Source organism: Nannospalax galili, unplaced genomic scaffold, assembly GCF_000622305.1.
Source record: "Nannospalax galili isolate Female #2095 unplaced genomic scaffold, S.galili_v1.0 scaffold189, whole genome shotgun sequence".
In the NCBI taxonomy this organism is placed as follows: domain Eukaryota; kingdom Metazoa; phylum Chordata; class Mammalia; order Rodentia; family Spalacidae; genus Nannospalax; species Nannospalax galili.
In genome coordinates this window covers 1084640-1103368 of record NW_008360331.1, presented here as the reverse complement: position 1 = coordinate 1103368, position 18729 = coordinate 1084640, and the positions used below count along the sequence as shown (strand labels likewise).

Genomic DNA, 18729 nt, shown 5'->3' with positions numbered 1-18729 from the left:
TCTTTTTGAGACAGGGTCTCTCTGTAGCCCCAGCTGGCCTGGAACTTGCTATGTAGACCAGGCTGGCCTTGAGCTCACAAAGATCCACCTGCCTCTGCCTCCCAAGTGCTGGGATTAAAGGCGTGTGCCCAATATTTTATTTATTATTTTTATTTTATGTGTATGAGTGTTTTTCCTGCATGTATGTAAATGTACCTCATGCATGCAATGCCCACAGAGGCTAGAAGAGAGTGCCAGATCCCCTTGAACTGAAGTTACAGACAGTTGTTAGCCATCTTGTGGGTGCTGGGACTCAAACCCAGGTCCTCTGGAAAAACAGTGTTCTTAACTGCTGAGCCATCTCTCCAGCTCCCTCACTGGGAATATTTTTCAATGAACATGCTGGGGGCACAGCACGGATTAACATACCAAAGAGAAGAGGAAGCTCAGAATGTCACGGTGTTTAAAAACAGCCCCTGCCAGCTCTCCCTCTCAGAAGTACACTTATTCTACAGTCTTACACTTGGAAGCGGACTTTGAGGATGCCTCTTGTTCAAGCCCAGAACCTGAACTCTTGTGGAGTTCTTGTTTTATTTAAACAGTTACTGTCATTTTGCACTATGTTTTCCTGTCCACAATTATCAACTAGATTAATAGAAAAAGAAAAACTCATCCCATGCTAACCAATGAAAGATCTTGAGCCTAGGTTTAGAATTCTACAGGTAGAATAAATACCAATGATTCAAAACTAATGAAAAGAATGAACAAGAATCACTGCACTTTAATATGCAGAATGCATTTGGGGTTTATGATAACACAAATGCTTTCAAAAAAGTTAAGATGTGGGGCTAGAGAGAAGGCACAGCGGTTGAGAGCACTGGCTGCTCTTGCAGAGGACCCAGGTTCAGTTCCCAGCTCCCACATGGTGGTTCACAACTGTCTGTAACTCCAGTTCTAAGGGATCCAATGTCCTTTTCTGACCTCCTCAGACATTGCATGACATGGGTGCACTTACAAACATGCAAGGAATGCACTCATACACATGAAATGAAAATAATAAATATTTTTAAGTGAAAACAATAGCCAGGTGTGGTGGCATAGTACTGAGGAGGCAGATGGATCTCTGTAAGATCAAGTCCAGCCTGGTCTACATAGCAAGTTCCAGGCCAGTTGGGGCTACAGGGAGACTCTGTCTCAAAAAACTACATACAGGGGGCTAGAGAAATGGCTCAGAAGTTAAAAGTTCTTGCAAAGGACTCAGCACCCACATGGAGGCTAAAAATCATTAATAACTGCAGTTCCAAGGGATCCAATGTCTCTTCTGAACTCCAAGGGGTACTTCACACATGTGGTACACTTACATACATGCATCCACAACACTCATACACATAAAAGTAAACCAAGCAAAAAAAAAATGTTTTAAACCACACACACACAAAAAAAAAAAATACAGGAAAAAATGAAAAATAAATGAATAAATGGAGACTAAATGCTTTCCCCCGCTCTGCCCTCTTTCTAACCACTTCCTCTGACTAGCAAGCGTCTTCATTCAGTTTCTCAGGAAGTAACATCACTCACCTTGCTAATCTTCACAAGGAGCTTAATAATTATTTCCCCATGTTGAAGTTCAATGTTCTGTGTCTGCTGTGTTTGCAGCTTAGGAATGGTTATGGCCACATGACCACCAACCGGCTTTGAGCTGACAACATCAAAATAAGCCTCTATTTCAAGATGCCACTCCTGGGCAGTGTCATCTGCAGCACAAAGGGAAAACAAAGAGAATTCACTGAAAACAAGCCCAAGCAGCTGCTAAGCCAAAGTGTGCTCCACAGTGCTGTCATCATGAAAAGTTAAGTGGAAACATTTTTTCTCTTCTTTCTAAACGACTAAGAATTATGCACAGACTTCTAGCAGCACATGGAAAATAAAGCTGTTGAAGTTCACAATGCACAAATCTTAAGTAACCAGTAATTATCATGATATCACTGGCATGCTCCTTTTTATCTGCTAGCTTACCATCATCCTCGCCGTGGTTGAGGATCGCTGCATCTTCTATATTGCAACCTTTGCTAGAATACAGCTTCCTAGCCCTTCTCTTCTAGCATGCACAAGTTATCAGTGCCTAAAGAAACCTATCATCCTCAGCTCTCTTGGATGCAAGGTAATTTCAAAAGTAGTACTGGGGTTAAGGATAGGAAAGAAGGAAGGCAGGTAACCCCAAATTCCCTACAGCACCTATGCCTCCCAACTTCACTAAATTTGGCTTCCTCTCCTCACCCTGACAGTCCAGGTCCATGCAAGAAAGAAACTCCTGAAGGACCAGGAGGACAGGCAAGGCTGGCCTGCCATCTTTGTGTGAGGCTGTCCTTGGCCTGAAGCCTCAGTCTTCCCCATGGGCACTGGTGCCCTGTGCTCATGCAGAAGAGATGACAGTTTATTCAGATGACCTCTGCCAGGAAGGCAGTCCAGAGTAGGGTGAAGAATGTAGTTCTAACCAATAGCTCATCTTCCCAGAGCCAGCTCATGAGAGTTCTTGAAGGGAAGCGGGGAAAAAAAGAAAAGAAGGAAAGCACGGACAAGAGGGAGAAGGAAGGAAGGAAGGAAGGGATGGAGGAAGAGAGGAAGGGACAGAGGGAGGGAGGAAGAGAGGAAGGGACAGAGGGAGGGAGGGAGGGAGGGAGGGAGGGAGACCACGTGTCTGGCCTGGATGGGAATGGAATTTGTAGCAATACTAAAAGATATACTACCCAGATCAATGTGTGGCAGTGCCTTCATTCAAAGGATCAAAGAATCATTAAGACTTCTCTAGCATGTATGCAAGTCATTCAACTTTAAAATCTTCTAAAGAGGCTAAGAGGGTTGAGGACATGACTAAGTAGTGGTAGAATGCTTGCCTAGCACATATGAGGTCTTGGGTTCCATCCCTACCATAGAAGGGAAAAAATTCTCTAAAGAATGCTAGTTTTGTTTTGTTTTATGTGTATAGTGTATTGCTTGCATGTAAGTAGGTATACCTGTGTGGTGCAATGCCTGTGGAGGTCGGAGAGGGTTCTGGATCCCCTGGAACTGGCATTATGGATGGCTGTAATCTGCCATGTGGGTACTGGGAATCAAACCTGGGTCCTCTGCAAGAGCAGCCAGTGCTCTTAACTGCTAAGCCATCTCTCCAGCCCCAGAATGCTACTGGTTTTTTGTTGTTGTTGTTGTTTGCTTTGTTTTGTTTTGTTTTTTTTAAAGAATGTCAGCTATACAGGCCACTTCTCTCTTTTTTTGACAGGGTCTTCCTGTAGCCCAGCTGATCTGGAACTCACTATGTAGACCAGGCTGGCCTTAATCTCACAGAGATCCACCTGCCTCTGCCTCCAGAGTGCTGGGATTAAAAGTGTGCACAACCATGCCCAGCTTTACAGTCCACTTTTATTTTTCCTTTATGTGCATGAGTGCCTTGGCTGCATGTATGTGAGTGCACCCATGTTGTGCAAAGCTTGGGAGGCCAGAAGAGGGTGTCAGATCCCCCAGAACTGGGGTTATGGATGGTTATTAGCCACCATGTGGATGCTGGGAATTGAACCCAGGTCCTCTGGAAGAGCAGCCAGTGCTCTTAACCACTGAGCCATCTCTCTAGCCCCTCAGTCCACTTCTTTATCAGGATGTAGCTAGCAAAAAAGAAATGAGGAGTCAGAGTGATGGCTCAACAGGTAAAGGCACCTGCCACCAAGGACCACACATGCCCCAGACCCACACAGTGAAAGAACAGATTCTACAAGTTATCCTCTGAACCCCCACCTGTAGGCAGGATCCATGCACTGACACACACTAAATAACTAGACTGTTAAATGCAACTTTTAAAAAGAAATAAGAGGCTTTATTCAGCTTCTTAGGAAAGAAAAGTATAAAGAAGAGATAGAGAAACCAGGCCAGGAGGTGCATACCTGAAATCCCAGCACTTGGAAGGTGGAAGCAAGAATTTCAGGAGTTCAAGGTCATTCTCAACTATATAGCCACTTAGGGACCAGTATGGGCTACATGAAACCAGATCTCAAAAAAAAAAAAAAACCAAACAAACAAAACAAAAACAGTAACAATTTTAAAAGGGAGAGAGAAAGAGAAAGAGAGAGAAATAAGATGTTGGTTAAGGGCTGGAGATGTGGTTCAGCAGTTAAGATCACTGGCTGCTCTTGCAGAGGACCTGTGTTCAGTTCCTAGCACACACATGGTGACTAACAACCATTCATAACTCTGGTTCCAGGGGATCTGATGCCCTCTTCTGACCTCCACAGGCATTGTGCACATAGGATACGCTTACATACTTTCAGACAAAACACTCATACACATAAAAATAAAAACAAAAAAGCACCATCTTTGTACCCAAGCTACCTGATAAAGGCAATGAAAACAGATATGTGAACAGCTACGAAAACAAGTGAGAGACACTGTCTGAAAAATTGCTGTCTGAAAACACTGTTAAGTCTAGAAACTATATCCAAGGTGCTGTCTCTAACTCTGAAAATGTGGGGCTGGAGAGATGGCTCAGTGGTTAAAAGCAATGACTGCTCTTGCAGAGGACCCAGGTTCAGTTCCCAGCATCTACAAATCAGCTAACAACTGTCCATAACTGTTCCATGGGATCCAGCACATTCTTCCCACCTCTGAGGGGATTGCACACAGGTGGTGTCCTTCCATACATGCAGCAAAACATTTATGCACATAAAATAAAAACAATTTTTTTTAAATTTAAGAATGCCGGATGGACTGATCATTTAACTCAGTTGGTTAGAAGACGGTGCTCTTGCCTCATAAGTGTAAGGACCTGAGCTTGAATCCCCAGAGCCCTATAAATGGCACACCTGTAATCCCAGTGTTACTGCAGGGAAACTGGAGGTAGAAACAGGAGAAATTCCAAGAAGTTCATGGGCCAGCTGCCCTGACACACACAACAGTGAACGAGAGACACTGTGACAAAGAGGAAGGCAAGGACCAGCATCCAAGGATGTCTTCTGACCTCCACACCCGCACAGTGGTACATACACATGCTCACTCTCACACAGGAAAGCACACACACATATGAGAGAGAAAAAAACATATCAGATGGCGCCTAGGGCTTAGGATAGCGAGGAAACAGAAGTTCAGAGGCAGGAAACACGGGGGGCACCATGGGATGGGTCTGCAATTGTTAGTTGCTTGAGGAAGATGAAAAGGTGTTTCATCTCACTAACGGAAAAGGCAGCTGCCTTGATTAGGTTTCTCCTCTTGAGTTCCTCCCTGCCCCCCCACCCAGACTGCTCTTTCTTCCTGAGACTTTATTAAAGAATGCGAAGCTATAGAGGGAAGCGATTGTGGACATTTAAAGAAAAAGTGATGTCACCACTCTGCAATGACCACATCACGGAATGTGTAAACTGAGACACAAGATATTTGCCTGAATTCACGTTAGAATCCCAGGGCAGATTCAAGCAGCTGTTTTTTCAAAGAGCTGACAGCTGAGTTCTCCAGAAAGGCAGGCTCGGTTAATTACAGCAGCTGTTCCCGTTTGACCGACCAGGGCGGGCTCCTTGCCTATTTAGCAGGTCAGACTTCTCAAAAATGAAGTTACAGCAAAAATACCCAGGGCAAAATGCCCCTCAAAATAAGGACAAGTCAGTAAGTTCCAGAGAACATGATATGCTCCAGCAACCAGGCAGCTAACCAGAGGAGAGTTTATTCATTCAGCCTAACGATGGATGAAGTTGTTTCAAGGGAAGACACTGGTATTCTAGGGGGAAAGTAATACAGAAATAAATGAAAAAGAGAATCGCAAGGAATAGCTGGACTGCCTACAGAACAAGGCACTCACACCGGGCCTGGCCTGGTCGAGCCGAGAGAACAGCCCACTCCCCTACCTCAGAGGCAGGACGTCTAGAATGAAGGAGGGACCTCCAGGCTGAGGCAGAACCTACATGTGAACAGGCATCAGAGGAACACCTCTGAGGTGTTGGGAATGTCTCAAGCACCGGTCAGAGATGCAGGGCCTAATTCATATCAAGAAATATGAAAGCAGGCTGGGGAGAAGGTCCCGTGGATAACAGCACTTGCTGTGTAAACATGAGGATCTGAGTTCAGATCCTGTAATCCCAGTGCTGTTGCGGGTAGAGACAAGAGGATGGCTGGGGCTAGCTGACTACCAGCACAGGTCCAATTTCAGAGAGAGACCCTGTATCAAAGGAGTAAGGTGGACAGTGAAAGAGCAGGAGACGTAACGGCCCCCTCTGGCCTCTAGGAGCATGCTTACCCCCCTACATACACACATTGAATTATAAATAAATAAATAAATAAATAAATAAATAAATACAATTTTTTTAAGTATGAAAGGGAACTGCCAGGTGGAAAAGTGTCTCTAACTGAACATGGTAGAGTTCACCTGTACTCCCAGCACTTGTGAGGCTGAGGCAGGACTGCCACAAATTTGAGGCCAGCCTGGGCTACAGAGTGAGTCAGAGTCAAGCAGTCATCTTCCCTTTTTCCTTCTTTCTTCCCTTCCTTCCTCTTTTCCCTCCTTTCCCATCTTTTTTTTTCCCAAAATAGGCTAACAGGTATCGACCTACCCACCTGTTTTATACTTGAAATTTTCATGACCATTGTTTATATCTATTCATACTTCTTAAAACTATTTATTGATTCTTTTAATTGTATGAGTGTATTGCCTGCATGTATGTCCTGCAGTGCTTACAGAGGACAGAAGAGGGTGTCAGATCCCCTGGAACTGGAATTATGGACAGTTGTTAGCCACCATGTGGGTGCTAAGATTCAAACCTGGTCTTCTACAAGAACAACCAGTGCTCTTAACCACTGAGCCATCTCTCCAGCCCCCTATTTCATACTTTTATAAACTGTATGTGCCACTAGGCACGGTGGCGCATGCCTTTGGTCCCAGCACTTGGGAGGCAGAGGCAGGTGGATCTCTGTGAGTTCAAAGCCAGCCTGGTCTACATAGTGAGTTCCAGGCCAGCTGGGACTACATGGAGACCCTGTCTTAAAAATACCATAATAAAAATAAATAAATAAATTGAATGTGTCACATTATTTTAAGAAGTCTCTAAAAAATTAACCTATATTTTCAAATTGTAAACATGATTTTTGTAACAAGGAGGAGAAAAATAATAAAATAATAATAATAATAATAATAATAATAGGGCCAGGAGTGGTGGCACAAGCCTTTAATGCCAGCACTTGGGAGGCAAAGGCAGGTGCATCTCTGTGAGCTTAAGTCTAGACTAGTCTACTGGTCTAAATAGTGAGTTTCCTCCCCCCCCCAAAAAAAACAAACAAAAAAAACAGAAATCACAATTCTTGGCTTACCATATAATGGCGAAAATGTGAGGTAATTCAGATGACAAACATTATAGGCTTCAATTCTAACGTCTTTCCAGATTCCTTGAGTAGGAAAAGAAGGCCCCCAGTCCCAGCTAAAGGAACACTGCTCCTGTAATTTCAAGGGAAGAAGGAAAAGATGCATTCTGAATATTCCAGAATTTAGACATTATTTAAGCATTTTCAAGGGGCAGTGGCAAGTAAAAACAAAATGTAATGATATATGTATGTGAAAATGTCATGATGCTAGCCAAATAAAAAAATTAAGAAAAGGAACAACATTTTCTTTTAAAGTACTATATGTGCATGTGTATATCAGTTTACTAATGATGCCACAGCAAAATACCACAGACTAGGGGGGCTTTACCAAAAGAAATTTATTTCCTCACAGTCAAGAGGCCAAACATCCAAGATGTGGGTGTCAGCAGAAGTGTTCCCTCACAGGCGTCTCTCCACTCACCTTTCCACCATGCCACTTATGTGTTCTATGCACCAGCACCCTGCTCTCCGCACCCGAACCCCGTCCAAATGTCCTTATCCTAAGCACCTCATTTTAACTTAATTACCTCTGTGAAGACTAATCCAAATACAGTTAGAGCTGAAATACTGGAGGGGAGGTTGTTACAACTTCAACATGTAAGTTTGGGAACACCATTCTTTCCCTGTGTGCGGGTACAGGTGTACGAATGTGTCACAGCACATGCAGCCTCTGCTGTGGCTTACAGTGATCCCTCCTGGTGTTTGTGCCTTCCTGTCTCACCTCCCTTGCCTATGTGCTGAATAAAGAGAACCACTTCCTATCAATAGAATAGATAATGTCATTTTCAAACTTAGATTCTAAAAGACTGGGCCTTCTGTTTGGGGCCCATCCCATGCTCTCTTTTGACCAAGAGGGAATCTAGCTGCTGTGTCCTGGAGCAGCACTGTCGGGAGGCCCACACGAGTCATCTCCAAAGCCGATCTGAGGCCTCCACAGCCACAGGTGAGCTCAGAATGCTCCTTGGCCCCCGTTAAGCATGAGGTGACTGCATGACTGAGAGACACTGAGTGACAAGTACCCAGCCAATCTGAGCTCAGGTTCCTGATCGACAGAAACATAAGAATAAGTTCAGTTTAAGCTGAGAAGTTTGGGTGTAGCTTGCTAAAAAGAATAGATAATTATTACAGTAACCAAAATATCAACTCAAGCATCATAATTAAAGCTGTCAAAAAGAACATAAAAGCCAATTATAAAGAGTTTTACATTTATTCTGCAAAAGCATATTATACTGCCAGGTGTGGTGGTGCACACCTTTAATCGCAGCATTGGGAGGCAGAGACAGGAGAATCTTTGTCCAGCCTGATCTACACATTGAGTTCCAGGTCAGCTGGGGCTACAGGGAGCCCCTGTCTCAAAACAAAACAAACAAAAAGTATACTATATTGAAACTACAGTAATTTATTTATTTACTTGTTTAACTTAGTTTAGGTTTAACAATATCACTATGGAGCCCAAGCTGGCCTTAAGCTAGTGATCCTCCTGTCTCAGCCTCTTAAGTGCTGGGAGTATAAGCAGTTTATCATCACATCCAGGAAATAGCTATTCTTTGTAAAGTTCTCCAAATATCTCTAACCAAGGAGTAGTCTTATTAAAAGATATAACTATTAGGACCAGCTGTGGTGGCATATGCCTTAAGTCTCAGCACTAGAGAAGTGGAAGCAGGCAGACCTCATTGAGTTTGAGGCCAACCTGGTCTACATAACAAGTTCCAAGCTAACCAAAGCTACATGTTGAGATGCTGTCTCAAAGAAACAAAAAATAAAAAATAAAGATGTTAGAAATGAGGGCTGGAGAACGGGCTTAGTGGTTAAGAGCACTTGCTACACTTATAGAGGACCCAGGTTCAGTTCCCAGCACCCATACGACAGCTAACAACAGTCTATAACTTCAGTTCCAGGGATTCCGATGTCTGACACCCTCTTCTGTCCTCCATAAGCACTGCACCTATGTGGTACACTTACATGCAGGCAAACACTCAAACACATAAAATAAATAGTTTTAAATTTAAGATATTATAAACAAGTTTTTTAAAATGCCTAGTCTTAATTACCCCTACTTCATTAACTATAAACTCAAAAGTCCCTTTTCAGGAATGTAGGACACAAAAACAATCAGTTCAAACTTCAGACACTGACACTGATGGCTAAGGCAGGTATTTTATCTAATCTTACCTGCCTGGCTATCAGTCTGAGGAACCATGACATTCAATTTCCATCTTAGGAAGTCACAAAGGTTCACAATCAAAAATGGGAGATGATTCTTTTAAGTTTCCTGAGACTGGAGAGATGACTCAGTGGGTAAGAACACTTACTGCTCTTCTAGAGGACCCAGGTTCGGTTCCCAGCACCCAATACATTGTCATAGTGATGAAAAGTGATTGACATAATGAAGAGAGGAGTTGGAAAAATGGAGCTTTGTGAGATCGAGGTCAGCCTGGCCTTCATTGTGAGTTCCGGACCAGCTGGGGCTATAGGAAGATCCTGCTCAAAAGCAAACAAAAACCCAAATAATAATAATAATTAGTAGTAGTAGTAGTAGTAGTAGTAGTAGTAGTAGCAGTAGTAGTAGTAGTATTTGTAAGACTGGAAATGTAGTTCAACTGATAAAGTATATACCCAACATGTGCAAAGCCCTGGGTTGGCCCTTAGCACTACACAAAACCAGACATGGTGGTACATGCCTGTATCCTAACACTCTGCAAGACAGGAGAATCAGAAGTTTGAGGCCATCCTTGACTACATAGCAAGTAAACCAGCCTGGGCTACAGGAGACCCTGCTTTAAATAATAATGTAGGGGGCTGGAGAGATGGCTCCACAGTTAAGAGCACTGGTTGCTCTTCCAGTGGACTGGGGTTCCATTGCCAGCATGCTCATGGCTGCTGAAAACTGTTTATAGCTCCAGTTCCAGGGGATCCAATGCCCTCTTCTGGCTCTGGGCATTGTACATACATGGTGCACTTACACTTATGAAGGCAGAACACTCATACACATAAAAATAATCAAATAATAATATAGCAATTTATAAAGTCCTATTATCAGCCATCCATGATGATTTACACCTATAATCCCAAGATTTGGGATGCTGAATTGGGAGAATTGCTATAAGTTTGAGGCTACCTTGGGCTATATAGTGAGTTCTAGGCCATCCTAGGCTACAGCCAAGTTCTATTCCAGTCACATATTTTTCCTTTTTGTTGTTGCTGTTGTTGTTGTTACCTAAGTTTTGAAGCATGCATTAGGAAGAAAACCTAGAAAGCTGAAGATTCTCCACAGAAATTCAAAGGAACTTTTGTTCTTATCTCAAATCTTCAGTTCCCACAGAGGGATCAGATTAGAAGCTTCTGAGACACCACCAGAATCTTCAAATAAGCATCCCTCTGCCCACACATCCCACCCTCCAAGCTGAAATCCACCTTTCTCATTACCTTCCGAATAAAGTTGACATGGCATTCACCCTTCTGCACCGGCGGAGGGCAGGCTGGGGGCACCGGGTAGCGGGTGTGCGCTTGGCTCTGCTGTGCAGCGTACAACACTGCCGATTGGAAATGCAGTTCTACAGAGTTCATGTCTCTGACCACATCGGTGATATCAAAGCTCTGAGGTAAGGAAAATAACAGACAAACCCACAAGATAGAAGCAGTTTGGTGTATAAAACTTTAGATAAAGGCACACTATATGGAAAGATGCATGAGATAGTCAAACCTAGGGCTAGCCTCGTCAGGGAAAGCACTCCAAGGCAGAACTCAGTCACACACCTTCAGCTATAGCACAGTACAGTCTCCTCTCTAAGCAAAGATTTCTGGGCTTCTATTTTTACTGACAAGATGACAGACCCAGAGAAACACACAGAGCAGAAAATATCTTTAACCAAGGAATGTCTGCCCTGGCTTTGTGCACATGGCCTTGAACTGCCAAGGATTCCTAGAAGCTTTCTGACAACTGGACTCTCTCGAATGCATAGCATGTATTTCTAAGTCATAAGTTATCTTTTTTTTGAAAAGTGCACCCTCGAGGGGCATGGTGGTGCAAGTCTTTAATCTCAGCACTCAGGAGGCAGACACAGGTGGATCTCTGTGAGTTCAAGGCAATCCTGGTTAACATAGTGAGTTCCAGGCCAGCTGGGGCTACAGGGACACCCTGTCTCAAAAAAAGAAAAAGAAAAAGAAAAAGTGTACCCTTGAAATGGAAAGGAAATAATGATACAATCTCAGCATGATTATTGAAAACATTCTCTTAAAATCATTTGTCAATTGTCATCCCCTAAGGAAACTGGGGATCACTAGGCCACAGAGAAGTGACAGCAAAGGTAGAACATAGGATTTACTTACTAAGGAACCCCGTGGGATTTGTACTGTTTCTATCTTCTACAAACCTGCACCTGAGAAACACAGTAACTCATCCAGTAATAAAAGACCTTGTACTTGCCCCATGGCCAGTTATGCAATTCCCTCTCCCTAGTCATAACAGAAACACAAACACACATGTCTTTAACCTGGTGTCATTGTGAACTTACATATGCAGTGAACATGTTGTCTGTTTTCCCAATGGTGACATTATTAAACAAAATTCTTGCAACTGTATCAACTCCTTCAAAAATCAAATTTACTTTCTGCCATTTGCTAAGAAAAAGAAAAAGATTTATAAGATGTGATGTATGAAACATTAATTCACATATTTTTTTTGGTCTTTTTGAGACAGGGTCTCCCTGTAGCCCCAGCTGTCCTGGAACTCACTCTGTAGACCAGGCTGGCCTTGAACTCACAGAGATCCTCCTGCCTCTGCCTCCTGAGTGCTGGGATTAAAGGTGTGTGCCACCACGCCCGGCCTACATAAGTCTTTTTAAGTAGTCAAGAATTAAAGAAATAAATATTTCACAGAAAATGTACATTCTTTTTTTACTTAACTAATTTATTTATTTTTATTTTTATTCCTGCATGTGTGTAAGTGTACCCGTGTCACGCAGTGCCTATGGAGGACAAAAGAGGGTGTCAGATCCCCTGGAACTGGAGTAATGGACAGTTGTTAGCTGGGATTCAAAGTCAGGTCTTCTGTAAGAACAGCCAGTGCTCTTAACTGCTAAGCTATCCCTCCAGCCCTGAAAATGTACATTCTTAACTGGCAGTTTCCACTCAAATTTCAGGAATATTGGTTTGATATATATGTATTTTCTTTAAGTAATCCAGTTTGTTTTGCCCCATAATGTATCAGTCAAAGAATCACCATAAAATTTAGAGTGCAAATTATAATTTCCAAATGAGTTAATTTTTTCAGTTACTTCACAAAGTTCTTATTCTTAAGAATACCCTTAATAATACACAAAATGTTTGCCAAAGAGTGCATTTACTGACAGCAAGAGAGCATATGTTACCTAGTATCTAACAGTGAATACCATGTGCCCAGTACTCTGCTAAGCCTTACTGGGAACAAGCCCTGAACTTAGATTTAGGCAGGCTCTGCAGTCTGGATGGCATTTAAGCCTAATATATAGGAATAATCAGAAACTTTGTTCTGTTCTTCAAGAGCTTGTGTTGAACAACTACAAGGGCTACCAGCGGCTTACTGCATAAGAGAAGACTTTCAGAAGAAGAGTTCAAGAAAAAGATAAATCAAACGCAGTATACCCAAGCAACATAATATTTTTTATCAATAAAAAGGAAGTAAGCAATGATAAATTCAAGAACACTGTTGAACTTTGAAATAATTATTATGCTAAGCAAAAGAAGCTCTTCACAAAAGATCAGGTGTGAGTCAATGTCCATAAAGCACTGGATAAGAAAAGTCCACAGAGACAGGAAGTGAGACACTGGTTGTCTAGGCTGGGATGGGGGGTGGGTGAGGAATGGGATGTGGTGATTTTTGCACAACTCTGTGAATATATTCAAAACCACCAAATTATACATTAAATAAGTAAATTATATGTTTTGTGGATTAGAGTTCAATAATATCATTTTCTTAAAGATAAGTAGAAATGCCAGGATCAATAGCCAGGTGTGGTGGCACCTTTAGTCCCCACACTTGGGAGGCAGAAGTAGGCAGATCTTTGTGAGTTTGCCTGGTCTACATAGCAAGTTCTAGGCTAGCTGGGGCTACAGAGAGACCCTGTCCCAGAAAAACCAAGAAAGAAAGAAAGAAAGAAAGAAAGAAAGAAAGAAAGAGCCATTGTTAATTTGAGGGAGGGAGGGAGGGAGGGAGGAGGAAGGAAGGAGGGAGAGGAAGGAGGGAGAGGAAGGAGGGAGGGAGGGAAGGAAGGAAGGAAGGAAGGAAGGAAGGAAGGAAGGAAGGAAGGAAGGAAGGAAGGAAGGAAGAAAGAAAAAAAAAGAAATGCCAAGATCACAGAGAAAATCCCCAAGGAAGTTTTAATAGCATCAGTTACTTTAAGGAGGAATACTTTAGGGCTGAGAGATGGCTCAACAGTTAAAATCACTGGCTGCCCTTGCAAAGGACCCAGGTTCAATTCCCAGCACCCACATGGCGGCTAACAACCATCTGTAACTCCAATTCCAGGGAATCCGATGCCCTCTTCTGATCTCCTTGGGCACTGCACAACATGAGTGCACCTACCTACATGCAAGCATTACATTCATACACATAAAATAAAAATAATAAATAAAATATTTTTTAAAAAAGAGAAAGACTTGATTTAGATCACAATTTGGGTTGAGGAGCTGAGGGGGAGAAACCCAAACAAGTTGGGGGATGGGGACCAGAGAGGGTTTAGGCAGCATCACCGCAACACAGGTGATTGTCACAGACACAGAGAAGTTGAGACTTTGCCAGGACAAGAAATGCACTTCCTGTTCCTGAGCAAAAACACGTTGTGGCAAAATCAATACTTGGAGAAGATAATCTGAGGTCCGCTCATAGGAAAGACAGGAGACAGAAAAGGCAAAAAGCAAGAGATTCAATTAGGCAGCTTTGGGTTTTTGCTAAGCACTCACTTTCCAGGTGAAGCTGGAAAGTGGGAAATGAGAAGAAAGGGGCTCCACTAAGGGAAATGTCAGGCAAACGTTAACAACATGTAGAAGTAATGAAATAGAAGGAGATGAGGAGAAAGGAAGCAGCAAAACCACCACCATAAACACTGAAGGTTGGGAAGAAGCACTATTACAGCAAGAAAAGCAACGACGCTGCAAGAAAGCAAAGTTAGTTCTAAGAGACAAGTTCTGGTGGTGCATGCCTTTAGTCCCAACACTCAGGAGGCAGAGGCAGCCAGATCTCTGTGAGTTCAAGGTCAGCCTGGTCTACACATAGTGAGCTCCGGGCCAGCTGGGGAGACCCTGTCTCTTTTTTTTAAAAAAAAAAAAAAAAAAAAAAAAAAAAGAGGATTTTACACCCAAGTGAAATAGGACTCTTTGTTTTGTTAGTCTTTGATTTTGAAACAGTCTCATGTAACTCAAGCTGACCTAGAATTCATTATGTAGTGTGAAATAGGAGTCTTATGGGAGACGTTTTAAGTGTTATCTGGAAATAAAAGCATATAGTACAATGACTCCATAATATTGAGCATAATATTCTGGCTCTTTTTCAGTGCTGGGATTGAACCCAGGGCCTTGTGCACACTAGGTAAGTGCTCTACCACTGAGCTATAGCCCCAGCCCATGGCTTTATACTTTAAATAGATTAGTAAGTAATAACCAAAAATTTCATATGAGCTATCTTTTTAATTAAACAATAATGGTAGCTTATATACGTGCTTCCATTTTGCCGCACAAAGAAATATTTTTTTATACTAACATAAACTCCTGAAAGCAATACCTATACTTTTCTTCATGGCCCCATAGCACAAGGTCAAGGGCATGGGACCAATGGTTGTTTAGCACCAAATAGAACATATGATATGTCTCTGACTTTACTAACAATATTACAGGGTTAGGGATTCTATTAGCTAGCTTTCTATTGCTTCAATAAAACACTCTGACCAAAATGAACCTGGGGAGGAAAGGGTTTATTTGGCATACACATCCAATCACAGTCTGTCACTGAGGGAAACTAGGGCAGGAACTCAAGGTAGGGCCCTGGAGGCAGGAACTGAAGCAGAAACCACAGAGGAGAGCTCCTTCTTGGCTTATTTCTCTGACCTGTGTTCAGCCTGCTGTCTTATACAACCTAGGACCACCTGCCCAGGTGCAGCACCACTCATTACACACCACTCACACCAATTAAGAAAATGCCTCACAGATATGCCCACAGGTCAACCAGAGACAAGGAATTCCCCAGTTGATGTTTCCTCTTCCCAGGTGTGTCAAGCTAACAACAGAAACTATCCAGCACAGGGATGTAGCTCAATGGTAGAGTGCTTGACTAGCATACATAAGGCCCTGGGTTTGACTCCTACCATCCCTATACAAACACAAACGAGTCATAAGGAGAGCTTGGCTAGTAAAGTGCTTGCCACTCAAGGACAAAGATTTAAGTGTGATCCCCAGAACCCACATAAAAGGTGGGCAAGTCAGAGACAGGGGAATCCTGGCGGTATGTTGGCCAGTCTAGCCAAACTGGGGAGCTCCACATCCAGAAGCAGACACCGTCTCAAAAACTAAGGTGGAAAGTAATTGAGGAAGACACCTGACAAACCTTTGGTTTTCATACATGTACATATACACATATATGCATGTGTAGCCCCCCCATAAACACACACACACACACACACACACACACACACACACATGAAATAAAAGAAGCAGCTAGAGAGATGGCTCGGCAGTTATCAGCACTTACTGCTCTTGCAGAGGACCTAGGTTTGGTTTATAGCACCCACATATGTGGCAGTTCAGAACTACCTATAACTCTAGTTTCAGGGGATCTGATGCCTTCTTCTGGCTTCCTCAAGCTCCTACATGCAGATGGTACATAGAAATTCAGGTAAGCACACATATACATATAAATAAAAATAAATCTTAAAGAAATAAAAGAAAAATCTTTTACAAAAACTGTAAATAAATACACTCTCCTAGCTACTGGCAAAATGGGGAGAAGGAATTTACATAAGAAAATGGTGTCTAGATGACACCATCATAACCACTGGAAAAATTGTTCCATAAGACACAATTTCATGGGGCTGGAGAGATGGCTCAATGGTTAAGAGCACAGGCTGCTCTTGCAGAAGACCTGGGTTCAGCTCTCAGCACCCACATGGTTGCTACCAACCAACTATAACCCCAGTTCCAGGGGATCCAATGCCCTCTTCTGGCTTCTGCTGGGCATTGCATGACAGGGGTGCATATATATCAGGCAAAATACTCATACATATAAAATAAAAATAAATCTTATATAATTTTTAAAAGGCAATTTCATGACTGATGATCAGTGGTACCATCCTCACATACGAAATAAAACATACCACATATTTACTTGTAAAACTCAAAGATTTACTCTAACAACTCTCTGATATGCAACCTAAGCCGACAAAGGTAAAAGAAAAGCTCAAATAATAATAATATAGTTTATAGAAATATATACATACCTAATATTAAAGGGGATTTGAAATTCCTTGCTGTAGGTCCAGCTATCTAAGGAAATCCATCTGTATTTAAGGTCATTAAATCTGTAGTAAGGATCCTGTTGGTACAAGGTAAACATTATGGTAAGTAGCTAAATATGCTGAAATATGAAACAGATGGAGACTATTACAAAATTCCACAACTGTTCAAATGCAGAGAATACAGGACTGTTAGGTAGCCGGCCCTAAGAGACACACCTACAATGTAACCTCCACACTGAAGGCTCAGGGAACATCATGGAAGAGACGGGGAAAGAATGTAAGAGCCAGAGGGACAAGACACCTGCTGCTAGTTAATGCATTCTAGACATGCTAGGGAAGCTGCACCAGTGAAAGCTCCACAGCATGGTACCCTAACAAGATCTGCATAATGGCTTCGGCTTCCCTGGGAATGGCTTCGGCTTCCCTGGGCCTGCACGACCCACAGGCCTCTCTCCGGGTGTCAATCATGCTCTCTGGACCTTGACTCCCCCAGCCTCATTCACCCTCCCATCTCCCCTGCCTGTCTCTCCTCCTAGCCTGGGTCCTGTCCTATTCCTTGTCTTGGTGCCCCAGACACCTGGGGAACCACCACTGCTTCCTGATCCTTTGTATCCAGACCAAACCAGTTCCTTCTTGGGTTGCCAGGAGCACTCTGGGCCTGGCTCCATCCTCACCTCTCTCTACTTCCCTGGGCCTCCGCGACCCACAAGCCTCTTTCCTGGTCACCGAGGCTGACCTTTCCTCTACCTGATCCTTTGCATTGAGACGAACCCAGCTCCTCAGTGCAGGCCCCAGGAGCCCTTGGGGCCACTTCCTGCTCCCATCTTCCTTTGCATCTCTGGGTGTCACAGCCACCAGCCACCCTAGACCACCATCTTTACTGCGCCCAGCTCCCAAGCCAGTCCAACCCCCAAATTCCTGAGGCTAAAATATTTCCTGGAGGGATCCAGACCTTAGGAGAAAGCCTGAGAGAATCTGATTCACATCTGACTTGGGCCTCGGTGGGAACTCCTGAAGAAAAAAGCAATCTGGCCACTCCAATATAAAATCAAAAGAGAGAATGAGAAGCTTAGGCAAACCAGCTTTTCATGCCCAAAAAGTAAACCACAAAGACACATAAAGTTCAAAAGAGCAGACCTAAATTGAAGGCTTGAGTCTCACACAAGAATCAGAAACTACAAAAGAAATTCACATGTCAAAATCACAGAGAAAAAATAGTAACATGAAAAACCAAAATAACATATCCCCACCAAATACCAATATCTTCTAGAGGAGATCATAGAGGAGAACTTCCATGCAGGACATGAAACACAAAAGAACAATTATAAACATGACAAAAAATTCAGTGAATTTAAAGAACACACAAATAAATCAAAGAGCTGAAGGAAGATAGGGATAAACTTCTGAATGAATTCAGAAAAGAGCTAGAAATATGGAAGAATACTCAGGCTGAAATAAAGAACGAAGTGAAACACTCCATAAGCCAATTAGAAACGACATGAGAAAGCCTCACCAATAGAATGAAGCACTTGGAAAACAGAGTATCAGGGTTTAAAATCAAGAAAAAGGAACTGGATTATTCAGTAAAGGCCAATGATGAGAATATGGACAGAACATGAGAGTTTTCAGACCTCATAAAAACAAAACATTGATTTATGAGCAAAGAAGCAGAAGAATATTATACCAAAAGCATATAAAATTTTCAATAATATCACAGAAGAAACTTTTCCAAACCTAGAGAAATAGATGTACCTACAAGAGGCCTACAGAACTCCTAATAGCTGAGATAAGAAACTCCTCATGCTATATTATAGTTAAATGAATTAAATGCACAAAATTCAATTAAAAAATTTAAACTACTAAAAACGCAGAATAAAGTAGG

The 18729-nt window shown here is 42.6% G+C and overlaps 1 protein-coding gene across 2 annotated transcripts in view; it reads right to left on the bottom strand.

The window, feature by feature from the left end:
* Positions 1–18729, bottom strand: part of Manba (mannosidase beta) — a 137224-nt gene that overhangs the window by 85021 nt on the left and 33474 nt on the right. Inside the window, exons 2-6 of one of the 2 annotated variants that reach the window (XM_008826198.3) lie at positions 16830–16924; positions 11880–11985; positions 10792–10962; positions 7315–7438; positions 1558–1733 (exon numbers count right to left, since the gene is read on the bottom strand). In XM_008826198.3, the coding sequence (XP_008824420.1) occupies positions 1558–1733; positions 7315–7438; positions 10792–10962; positions 11880–11985; positions 16830–16924 (672 nt within the window). The remainder of the gene's footprint in view (positions 1–1557; positions 1734–7314; positions 7439–10791; positions 10963–11879; positions 11986–16829; positions 16925–18729) is intronic. The other variant, XM_029560232.1, reaches the window with a different exon arrangement.